The 12,734-nt window shown below is 38.0% G+C and overlaps 1 protein-coding gene across 1 annotated transcript in view; it reads right to left on the bottom strand.

Annotated features, from left to right (window-relative positions):
* tmem145 (transmembrane protein 145) overlaps positions 1-12,734 on the bottom strand; it is a 71,963-nt gene that overhangs the window by 7,196 nt on the left and 52,033 nt on the right. The window contains exons 8-14 of the mRNA XM_061717201.1: positions 9,277-9,345; positions 8,591-8,671; positions 8,190-8,268; positions 6,779-6,872; positions 2,556-2,728; positions 886-1,006; positions 404-592 (exon numbers count right to left, since the gene is read on the bottom strand). Coding sequence (XP_061573185.1) covers positions 404-592; positions 886-1,006; positions 2,556-2,728; positions 6,779-6,872; positions 8,190-8,268; positions 8,591-8,671; positions 9,277-9,345 — 806 coding nt within the window. The remainder of the gene's footprint in view (positions 1-403; positions 593-885; positions 1,007-2,555; positions 2,729-6,778; positions 6,873-8,189; positions 8,269-8,590; positions 8,672-9,276; positions 9,346-12,734) is intronic.

Raw genomic sequence — 12,734 nt, 5'->3', positions numbered from 1 at the left:
GCTTATTATCATTCACCCATCTCCCTCAGGATAATATAAAATGTTCAGCCATCAACAGAAAACATCCAAAAAACATCATCAAAAACTGTACTGCTGCACTAATGCCTTCTAATTTTCGACAAATCTATCAGACGATGCAGCAGTTAATGTCAAGCAATGCTTGAGTTAAAAGTATCAGAAAATTAGTACAGATAAGTATTCATCTAATTACCGGTGATGGAAAGCTGGAAGCAGATTTGTAGTATAATTGTTTTAAGGTCAGTGGATCTTATGCTTATGCTCTTGTTTTATCTCCCGACTTCACATTAACCAACCATCTTAAGGTGTACGCGCACGCACACACACACACACACACACACACACACACACACATATACACATACACACACAGAGAGAAACTTACAGATTGGATGGAGAAGAGCTCAGTAAAGTTGGGTTGAGAATCTCCGACGAAGGAGCTATTTCCATAGGCATGATGGGGAAAACTCTCAGCCCCTTCTCCTGCTTTCGGACTGGACAGCAGGATACCAATCTGGGATGTCCGAACATGATACGGGAAGTTTTTGTTGGCTGCTGAAGGCCTTGTAATAACCTAAGAAACAGAAGTATTAACAATCATAATCCTTAAATGGGAAATGCATGCACAATGTATGTGATGGTAATACATAGTCAGAGCATATGAGATTCAGATAAGATGAACATGAAGCAGAATGATCCATTGGTAAAGAATATGTTGAAAATTGTAAAGGGGTAGATAATGATGTGTGGAGAAGGACTCAAGGATTATAAATAATAAATGACTGACAGTGGCAATAACTCTTCTCGTGCGATGTGAAGGATGTAGAAACTTAAGAGTCTGCATAAGTATGTGTGCGTGGTACGAACAAGGAAGACTATGTGAGCATAGAGGTGGATGCCAAGCTGAATGCCGTTCACAATCTTCTCCCGAGCCCAACGTGGAATCCCGAAGTTGGCAATCAGAGCCATGACAGGCACCGCAAAAAACCTGGGAGAAAGAGAAGTGAACAGATTTAGGATAATAAGAAGATATCTGATGAGAAAATGGTTTGGTACAGGGAGATCTAAAACAAGAGGGTGTAAAGCACTGAGAGTGATAAATATAGAGGGAGGGATGTAGATAATGAGGCTCTAGTGAGCAGAGATGATATTAATCTTTGTAATGTACATTTCATTTTATATCTCTGCTATCAGACTCTGTTGCTCAAGGGCTTAGACAGTAACGTTCTATACAGTATATGTTTTCTCTGGGCTGTGTGAAAAATGTATCCGGCAAAGTTAAAAAAAAAAAGAAGTAAAATTACATTACAGCGCAGTAAAAAAAAAAGAATTTCTAGCACATATGGAGGTGTTGAAAAATTATAAATGTATCATAAATTATGAATAAGATTTCATGAGTCACAACATATTTAAATATTGAGCGTCTCAAAAAGAACTGAACAAACGCAGAATCAGAGTGTGAAAAAATAGGTCGCGTTCATGAATGAATAGTGTGAAGAAACACCTTTAGCATCCAAAACTTCAAGCAATTGTTTATTGTACTGTATGTTATCACTCTTTCACATATTTGTAGAGGAACTTTAGCCAATTATTCCAAACTATGTTGCCTCAGTCCTTTGGGTTTGCTGCTTTTGTTTAAGCACAGATATTTTAAAATGTTCCCTTCACAGGATTTTATTGATTCTTTGTCAACCATTCTGTTTTAGATTGGGCTCATTGTCTTGTTGTGTGATTCATTCGTTTTTTTTGGACAAGTCTCAGCTATCAAGCAGATGGCCTCACATTTGACTCAGATATTTTATCATGCAGATATGTTTGAATATAGTACAATGCTTGCAAGATCCACATGTCCTGTGGCTATTAAACAAGTCCAAATAATCACCCCCCAACCAGCATGCTTCATCTATCATACAGGGTTTTTGCTAAATGTGGTGCTGTGCAATTTGGACAAACATTTCCATTTTTTTTTCTCATTTATCCAAGTAATTGTTCTACGAGTTGTTTGCTTTTTCAAAACCTTGCAAACCTAAGCTGCTAAATTCCTTTTTAGCAGGAAGGTGCTTCCTCCGTTGTAACCCTGTCAACCCTCCTCTTCCTTTAGATCAGCAAAGGTCGGTGACTCCTGCTGATGATTAATCACTCAAGTTAATTTGATGAGCAGTACCTGGTTGCCACTCACACTCATAAATCCAATATTTTGAATGGATTGTTTCTGCATAGTTTAGCTGAATAATGTAGTATGCTATGTGTTGTTTATTTCATTTGAACCTACAAATATTTAAACTTTGTAAAGCCCAGATAATGTTTTTATTGTTCCTATGAATTCATAGAGTTCAAAGAAAGCATTTTTTCCCATTTGACCTCAACTACAATATAGAGCTTGGTCCCACAATGGTGGGAAAAGGTAGTGTGAACTAATAACATGGCATTCCTGGAAAGCAAGTTCATCAACTATTCAATGCTTTTTTTTCTCTTTTTTTTTTAAGGAGCAGCATAAATTATTCAAATTGAGTTGGTGGAAGCTGTGCGGGTCTCACCATAGCGTGTATGTGGTGAAGAAAGGGATGTAGAAGGGCTGCTTCTCAGGGTAGTGTTTCAAGGAGACCAGAACAGCGTAGCAGAACCACACATAGGCAACCAGTTGCAGAGCCATCAGACCATAGCCTGCTGGACTGTCGTAGGCATAAAGCACTTCACCTGGGTCAAAGAACTGGCACAGGGATGTGACATTCACAATGAGATATACAAAATGTTCACTCACAAAAATAAATGTTGGTTCAGAATCCTGTAGTTGTCCATATCCTATTTCCTGAGATGGATTTTTATGGTTCCAGGCCAAATTTTAACTTGTTGCATTTATTTAGTACATAATTGACACTTCCCCAAATCTAGGTCACAAGTAAGTTTGTTATCAACTTTGTGGGCGTGAGTTTGCCGTGTACGGTTGCATGTTTAGACGCTAGATTGCATTTCACAGGGCTGTACAGGGTTACTCTTGCTACATAATGCATAGTTCTACCAGTTTGGTCTGGAGCTTCTTGGGATGTACCCAGTCAACATGAGCCTTGCGGTTTCCACACTGGAGGCCAGGCAGCGGGAATAATCCAAAGTCTTCATTTCAGCTCAGATTGTAACCTAGTTTATCTTATTTTTAGAGTTCCCCCGAGTTTAGAGCTCTTTCATAGCAGGGCCTGTGTAAGAGGGCAGCCGACTGATAAATCCTAGCTTCAGACCTCAATATTGTGGTAAGAGTGACGGCTAAAGTCTTCAATGTTAAATATAGCACAGATACTTCCACAGCACACTTCATCTCTTGGGTCATTAACACCTTGTATTCAAAAGCTGTAATCCACAGTCCCTAAATGCACCAGCTTTACATCCAACTCTGGTGAAGTCTGTGCAGAGATACATGTACATCTTAACTCTCCTGAGAGTGTTAATAATTCATAGGCTCGTGTTCAACATCATAGGAACTAAAATACATTTCCATCTTCTGCTACAGAATATAGTGAGGCCAGTGTAATTAATTACAGTATTTATTTCAAGTGCATAAGTAAGTACCAGATATGTATTTTGTTGCATTTTCAACCGCAAATTCCTGGCTATTTGCTTCAGGATCGCACATTTGTTTATATATGTATATAAATCAAGTAAAAATTTAACAAATAACTTGGTGGCCTTTACACCCCACTCCCATCTGTGGGCTATATTGTTTTATGGGTATGATATTATCAAAATGTCAGAGAGCCACTGCACAAGTCCAGATATATTGTCGAGTGTTGTCGTGGCAGAAATCTTGCATCCAGTTATACTGGATGTACTTCAGAAGTTATTTTCAGGTCAAACCTGTAGTTACACAGCTTGGAATTGGTTAGAGCTGAACAAAAGTGGGCTCTCAGTGAGCACCACACATATGACCCATAATTTTCAGTGCCAATCATTACCTTGGCGAGAGGGTGGAAATGCAGAGGAAGCAATTGTTCAGATTTATGTATGAATACCTCAAATTCAGGGGTTTGCATGCTACACATAATTATTTTAAATGGGTTAAAAGACTGATAACCATCTTAAAGCTGTTTTTCATTGTGTCTATGTTAAGGATTTCGAGGACAGGTGAAAAATCAAGATTCTGTAGGTTTTACAAGCAAGTAAAAGCTCACCCTAACACTAATGTTATTAACAGACCTAAGATGCATTTAGTCTGAGACCTGACCCAACTATTGTTTCTAGCTGTATATCTGGCAAGTGAATAAACATTTCTTTTTTCATCACAGAAATACATGTTCCCAGGATTTGAGACTTTGTAAAACTTGGTTGCTTTAAACTGCAAAGGAATAATGAGATTAAGAAGAAGTGGTTGAATTATGTGAAGAAGGAAGCCGATATGCAACACAGCAGATGCTGAAAGGGGCTACACATCAGCTTAGAGAATCACGTACCATCTGTAAGTAACACTTTATAAATTAATTTAGCAAAGAGCCAACGCCTGATGGTGAAGGTTTATGGGCTTAGCTACTACTGAAAGATAGCAGAAGTAAGTGGATGTTTAGTGGACTGATTTTGTGCAAAACTATGGTGAAAGAGAAGTTAGGCTCTCATCAACTTTTGCCTTATTTTTAACCTGGTACTGTACTTTTAAAAACCTTTAGCAAATACAAGTGAAACGAATGGATGAATCATTGCCACAATCAACTCCCTTCCTCATCCATTAGCACATTCACTGTGCTGACAACTTTGCCGTCATCGGCAAGAAGATCCCAACTCTATTAAAAAAGTGTGTGCTTGGTAATTTCATATCTGAGCAGCTGGGTTCAGTTGAAACTCTGCTGTTTGCTCATTAATGCAGCTCAATTAGTTGGCCTGAGATCTGTCACTGAGCATAATAGTAAATACACAAGCAAAGCAAAGCAAAGCAGAGAACAGTGCTCATTCTTTTGGAACCTTGTCTTGTGTACTTGAGCATTGTTTATATCATTATTATTTGGTTGAGTGGTTAATAAGTTAAATGCATTTCTGGCTCACTTAAACTTTAAGATTGTCTGCTTGTCTGCCAGTAGGATGAAACAAAAAATACCAGTCCAGTTTTATTCACATGTGGTTTAATATTGGATTATAGGTAATGAGAGAATCTCCCCAAAACTGGTGCAGATTTCAATTATGTTGTCAATGTTAGAGTTCAAACTGATGTCACCAGAATGTTGCACTTGTTTCACTGGTGTAAAAACCATGTTCGCCATCTCGGTTCCATCTGCTGACATAGATACCAACTGGCACTCAAAGCTGAGACTCTGCGAAGTTGTGGATTTGAAGGTGTTTGGGGACAAACACTTGTTTCTGTCAAGACCTTTGAATATGCTCACTGTGTTCAATAAACACCACAGACAGATTTACAATTAACCAATGAGTGACAATATTAGACACTTATTTTTTGTGATATATGTATTTGTTTTGTTTTTGTTCTGTCTTAGTGTTAGAAATTATGTACAAAAGTTGGCGGTTTTGCCTCGCACAGTTCTGATCAGAATCATTGGAATCCCTTTATGTAAACAAAGAATACATTAGAGTATTTGTACATATAGATGTAAAAATCAGTCGGTTACAATCAGAATATTTAAACCAGTCATTGAAAAACAAGAATGACAGGAGGCCTTTAAAAAGTGAATAGTTGCAAACACAGAATATCTTCGCCACTTCCGGTACTGCAAATTTATTTAATTTTATTCCATTTCTTTCAACTGCAGCTGTAAGCTCTTTAAGGAATTCAGTGGGATTCAGAATAGCAGTCTTTGTTGGCCTGTTTTAAACTGTCCATGTTCTTTTCCTTTTTTTTTTTTGCTTTTGGATGTGTTTTTTCAGTTGTTTGGTGGTCCAGTTGAAACACCCAAATCTTGCAATGAAACATTGTTTTATGAAACTGGGTAACACATTTTCTGTATGAAACAACTTTGTAATAGTGTTTCTTATTTTTATGAGCTTTATCTTATTGCCATTTAAAAAAATGATGATGCATTGAACTCCTATCAAGGTCTTCTGTTGTTTCCCATGTCAACAGAAGATCACAGAAAGTCTTTGATTTATCGTCCTCTTATCTTCTTTCTTGCTACATTTCTTTCATTAAAGGCATCCTCCTTGACCTTCACTGACAGTGTTTGGTTCAGTTGTTTGTTAAAAACTGAAACCAGCATTGGGGTTTCATCCATGTCAGTGGGAAGTCATGGTAACTTTTTTATAACAAGCACCAAACCTTTCTAAATGAGATTCCTCTAAATACCAGCACCTGGAAGAATCTTGGGTGAAACTTGACAAACTCCTAAACAGTAATTTTCTTTGAGATAATTGGGAATGCTTTTAATCAGACAGCAAAACTCCAAGCTTTCAAAGCAATCCCCAGAAAGTTTTCTTATCATTTTGAAATAGTGGTAAGCAAACAGCCTTTTGTTACAAGAAAAACTAATTATTTAAAAAAAATATGTAATCTTGTGTTTGTTGTTGTTGTTCAATACCTTTGTAGTTACATTTAATTGTGGCTTAAAATCTATTCAGGGAGCCTGATAATTATTCTATCCCGTATCAGGCAACAACCACCAAGTCCTGGTTGAATGAAATCTTTCAGCTATTGGTGGCCCATGAATGACAGACTGATCGGGTAATTACATTTTGTTGACACGTTTTGTTGATACATTAATCTATATTAAAATTACACTTGAAGCTTCAGTATTAATTACAGTGCTGTGCCGTCAGTATAGCATTTATACTGTACCTCAGCCTCATAGATGAAGAGGATGACGTAGGTGATTGTGTAGACAGTCATGTAGATACTCAGTTTAACAGACCCACTGTGACTGATCCTCGCCCTGACACAGGAACAAACCAAGAAGGTCAGAGGTGGCACAGACGTTGGAGAAAGATCATGAAAACACATAAATATAGACAAAAAGAGAAATACAGGCGTATACATACATACACACAGACACACACACGCAATAAATCATGCATTTAATATCTTATGGTCAGGCAGAAAGCTTATTATGCAAGCGGTTATTGAACACAACGCTCTTGTTTATAAGAATGAAATGGCTTGCAGGCTCATGAAGAGAAAACAAGCAGAAGTTAATGCATCTTTTGTCTCAGCATTTAACAGTAGCAAGTCAGAATGAAGTTTCATCAGCATTTTAAACAGTTCTCAGCAGAACAAATGTACTACTAGAAAAAAAATAATACTTGTTTTCAAGGTGTCAGTTAATCAAGGAAGAGAGTCATTTTTAGCTTGATGGTGATGCAGGTTTCGTGCAATTTTAGAAGAGCTTGGAAAGTCCAGATCACAAAATCCTTTTAAAGCCAGAGGAAGGTGTAATCCATGGAAAAAGGAGAGAAAAAAAAGGCAGCTTCACAACATTGCAAGCTCTATTTCCGTTTAGAGAAAATCTTCACAAAGATTGAACTGCAAAGCAAAACAAATCTTCAGACTCTGAACGGTGATTTAGGCGATGACTCACTACAAATCAGAACTCAGACCTTGTGAAACACCGTTTGAAAGAAGCTATTTAGATTTTAGATTTTTTTTTTTTTTTTTTTTTTTTTAAGAACGACTGTGTAATCGTGAGACTTCTCTGACATGAAACTCTGAAACCAATGAAGAAGAGCTGGCATGCTTTTAGTTTTTTCTCTATATATATTTTTTTAATCCACTAACTTTGACACCTGGAATTTAAAACGAGTTTTTAAAACTTGCACGGTGACAACTGAGCCAGGACAGTAATTCTCCAGTGAGGTGTAAGATGGATACATGCTGATGTTCCAGTGAGGACAAACTCCCATAAATTGTCTGTGTAGTCTAACCACCAGCCACAAGCAAATGCCTTGGCAGAGAGTAAAGACTAAACCAAAATAATTTCACATAATGGCCATAAACAATTACAGGTCACTGATGTGTTACATTTTATGGATTATATTAGGAGTTTGTCCGTAGAATGAGAGCCAAGACCCTAACTGACCATGTGACTGAAACCCGGCAGTGTCATGTTAAAAGAAAGAGTGTGACAGCTGAATGTTACAGACAGTGCTGAAGCTAACACACCCACAAAATGTAAAAGGCATGCATTAAGACACAGAGAATAAGAGAAGTAATAGACACATAAAAAAGTAAAACCCACTCCAACGCCCTCCCCCACCTGGTGACAGTGAAACCTTTGCCCAACAATATGAGCATCAGAAGGAACACCAAGAAACTGATGGAGAACAGTAATTTCCCTGGAGACGGACAGTGAGGCGGGGAGAGACAAAAAAAAAAAACGAGAGAGGAGACAGAAGGGGTAATTAGGTTGTGGTTTCCAAATCTGTAATATCAGAGGGGAACAATAAAATCAGGTCACCACACACGCACTGCACGCTCGCACTCACAGAGCGTCTTGCATGATCCCACCTATCAAACACACCGCTCCGTTTTTTTCAGCTGCACGCGCATCTATCATTGTCCACTCATCCATTCCGCTCGGGCAGTGAGCGATTTTCCAGTGCAGAGCCAGTGTCAGTCATTCAGTCAGTCAGTGACCAATGCAGGGGCAGAACTCACCGAGTATTTTCAGACTGCCGTTGCCAACTCCATCTCTGGCGTACAGGCCCCAGTAGACACAATGGAACAACAGGCTGAGCACTGCCAAGTAAAAAGAGATGCAGGAAGAAGAGACATGGCAAAATAAGTGAAGGAAGGAAGGAGAGGGGTGGAAAGGAAAAGGTGAACAGTTATCGCAGAAGATGTGGGATTAAAGCAAACGCGCGCAGCGACAGGGAGATGATAATGTGGAAGGAGAGAGAGAAATTTCGAAGGGGAGGGCATGAAAAGAAAGAAGAATTGATAAAAGAAAGCTTGAGAGGCTTGGGAGGAGAGGGTGAACGAGAACTTCAGGAGAATCATGAAAGGATTTGGAGAGGGGACAAGCAAGCGAGAAAGAAGAAAGTGTGATAAGGCCCTGGAAGAAAGAAGCGAGACTAAGATGAGAAGAGTAGTAGTGGTGTATGGGTGTGTGAGTGGGGGGGTTCATCAGTAACAGCACGCTTCACTGAACACTGTAGTGCAGCACTTCTGCTTGCAATCGTTCTTATTCAGAACTAATAAGGCCGATAATATCTCTGCTCTTGGAGTGCGGATTAAGGTATGAGATGCTGCAGCACTGCAAGAGTCTCATTGCCATCCAGCGTCTGTGTGTGTGTGTGTTTTATGATCTGTGTGTGTGTCGTGTTTAGGATAGAAGCTCTTACCCTCCACACCTGCTGCCGTCATAAACATTTTGTAGGTAGTGTGAAGAAGTTGTCTTCCCTTCAGATTGTCTGGAGAAAGGAAAAAAAAGCAAGAATGAGGTGACAGAGCCGTGTACGTGTGTGTGTGTGTGTGTGTGTGTGTGTGTGTATTGAAAGGGTAGAGATAAAAAGGATTGAGACACTAACAGATGCCACAGGATAGCTAGAGTGGAAGACAGCAGAAAATATGAGAACAAGGCAACAGGCAACGTAAATGGGGATGGCAATCATTAGTGTGCATCCATCTTGTAATACCAAGACCCAATGCATCTCTGATCTTACTATCTGAGAGGAAATAATCTTAATGTATATTTTAGCAGGCAATTTTACGACCAAAACACAGCAACAGCAGTGGCCTGTAGGGCAGAGAGGTATAGATGGAGGAAGGGTTGTAAACAGCTACGCATAGCTCCTCTGGCAAGAGCTGCCTGCAATGACGGCTGTTAAATGAACACACATCTTGAAAATTAAATCATTCTACTGACTTCAGAATCTAATAACCTTTCAAATCTATTGCAGGTACTTTTTTTTTTACCCATTTAGACAAATCCTTGAGGCAAACAGTTCCCTCTGTGTATATATAACAGTTAATTTAGTTATATTTTTGCTTCCATTTCAAGGAGTCAATAAGCAGAAGTAACATGGTAAAAAATGTTGAATCATTTCAGGAGTTTCTATATATAAAACAATCTGATGATTTCTTTAATGTGAAGGCAGCCAACACAAGTCAGTTTAGCAGCAAGACGAACACAAATTGCCCAAGGAACCAGAAAAAATGGAGGTTTGATCATCTCCAGTTCAAGTGGCCACTGAAAGAGAGCAGTTATAACATTTTGGGGAGGAAATTATTGTACCGAGTTATAGTGATAAATGGTGGAAAAGAAATAGGAAATAGTGGAGTTTTTTAAAAGGAAATAATTAACCTATTGAGATAACTTGGGCTGAGTTGTGCAGCAGGCCGATTGTAACAAGATCACTTTAATAAATCCTAATGAAGCATGACCGGGAGGAAAAGGCCTAATAGAACAGGTACATGAAAACGCATGCCAGGCTCATCTTACCATTATATAATAAAAGGTTTAGACTGAGTGAAACAGCAAACATTTAGGGTCAAAAAATGGTAACAAAGCAAAACCTACTGGGATTATTGACATACTGTACACAGTGGAAAATCATGTGGTTTGATTTTTCATTTTTTCAAAGGCAAATACGCTTTTTGTGTTTTTCCACTTTTCCTTTAGTCGGTGACAAAACTTATCTTTCCCCCCTCTGTGAATGTTACCAAGTCAACACCAGAGTGAATTTTTCTCTCCCACAGGAGACATTGCTCTTGAACTGACTGCTATGTTTTTGTCTTTCTTCGTTTAATTAGAGAGATAATATACAACCTTGGGAAAGTGCTGTGTGCAGCAGCTAAGCGGCCCAAAACAAACACAGCCAAAACTAAAAGTGGAACCAAAGGTGGAGCCACATACATCTCACTCCCTTGAGTAAAACAGGCCAATTAGAATTATATCATATCCATCTGTTTGTGGGAATCTTTCTGAGTGTGTTATACCATGGTAGAAAATCTAGAGCTCTGTCAGCTCCAAAAGAGGCTTGTATGAATTTGTATGAACCCTCATACTATTATGTGACGATTATAAGAGTGAGAGAAGGTACCGGTATGTCCTCTGGAAAGAAACTACAGTAACTTTCAAATGACAGTGTGTCCTGACTTTAAAGCTCAGGTATGTAGTAACATGTAGCATCACAAATTCCAATCACCAATGGTGATTGATTTTTTCAGAAAAAAAGCAAGGCTAAATTAGATAAGAATAGTGTAGTAGTGTCTATATTTTTCATGATTTAAAGAAGCCTTTGATAGTCAACCATGAGGTTTTAATTAAAAAGTCATCAGGGATTAATTTTTCAGCTAAAGTCACAAGATGGATAAAATCATATCCAGCTAATAGAAAACGACATGTTTTCATTGATTGTGAAACTACTCAAGTAGCTGATAATATGGTTGGTGTATCTTAAGGCTCTATATTGGATCTTCTGCTGCTTGTAAATTAATGGCTTTTCTGAAGTTTGTCCATCAGTCATGCAAATCAAGATGTATGCTGATGATACGATTAAATATGTACATGCTAAAAATATGAACTATAACCCTGAAATGTAAATAATTTTTAATAATATTACTAAAACTGTGTTTTGAAAAAAAGTGCCTATAAATAGAGAGCCAGGTGTAGCACATTAAAGACTACCTGTGGTTCCTAATTATAAGTACAGAGATGTAATAACTCATTTGTGACATAATTTTAAAGAAACAACTTTGAGAAGTTGTGTATAAAATAAAATCTAGTATATTTAAGATGTATAAGGAACAATCTGAAGACAGTACCTTTTAATATATGCACTACAGAGGCGGAACAAAATGTAAATAAGGCTACTGTCTTAAAACAGACAAAAATTCATGTCGAATAAAAAAAAAAAAACTTCATCAATCCCCGAATGGAAATAAACTGAATTTAATTTAAAAAGTGGGAAGGACACCAGCAAAACTAGTAGAAATATATTCTATTAAAAGATTTTCAACCATCATTGTAGAAAAAAAAACAACTATCCATGAGAGACAGTAACCAATGAATTTTGTGAGACACGATGAAGAAAAGGTACCTTTGGGCAGACAGCATTCTCTTATTCAGTAGTATATTGTTGGAAGTCCATGCCCACAAATGAAAACTTGCATCTTATTTCTTTGCACAGTTCCTTAAGGTACATTCATCAGGCATTTGCAATATTTTTTCATCAATATACAGATGATATTCATTTATAAATATCAATTAAACAAGATGAAGCTAGTAAGTTAGCTGGACTACAAGCATGTCGAGACAAAGGCCAGAATAACTTCTAACTTCCTATTAAGTTGAGTTTTGGTCTTTGGACCGGAGTGCCTCAGAAATAAACTGTCACTTATGTTCCACTCAATGGCATTACTTTGGTATCTAATACTACCGTTTTAATGCTTTGCGTTATGTCTGATCATTGTCTTTTATTTCAGACGTAATACACTAAACTGCCTTCTCTCATCTCTTTTATGTTGCCAAAAGTAGGAAAGTTATGACACCATGGAATTGCACATTTTTATCAAGTTTTAAGTTACTCCTTTTAGCTCCTGTCCTCTGCCCTTTCAGAGTTATTACAGCCTTAATATCCATGCAACAAAATCACCTCAGAAATATTAAGGCTGTTGCCAGCTTCTCCATTCAACCAACTGATCATTTTTACATGAAAACCAAGACCCACTCTCACCATCCTCTCACTCCTGCTTCTGTGTTGCATGCTCCATTCTGACAAACCCTCAGCCAGGAGAGGGAAAAAGGGAAAGCTTCACCTTTACTTCTCCGAAGAAACATGAGAACGTACTTCTATCC

Source organism: Cololabis saira, chromosome 3 (assembly GCF_033807715.1).
Source record: "Cololabis saira isolate AMF1-May2022 chromosome 3, fColSai1.1, whole genome shotgun sequence".
NCBI classification, from domain to species: Eukaryota; Metazoa; Chordata; class Actinopteri; order Beloniformes; family Belonidae; genus Cololabis; species Cololabis saira.
Note: the sequence above shows the minus strand (reverse complement) of the source record. Positions and strands in the feature narration are given on the sequence as shown.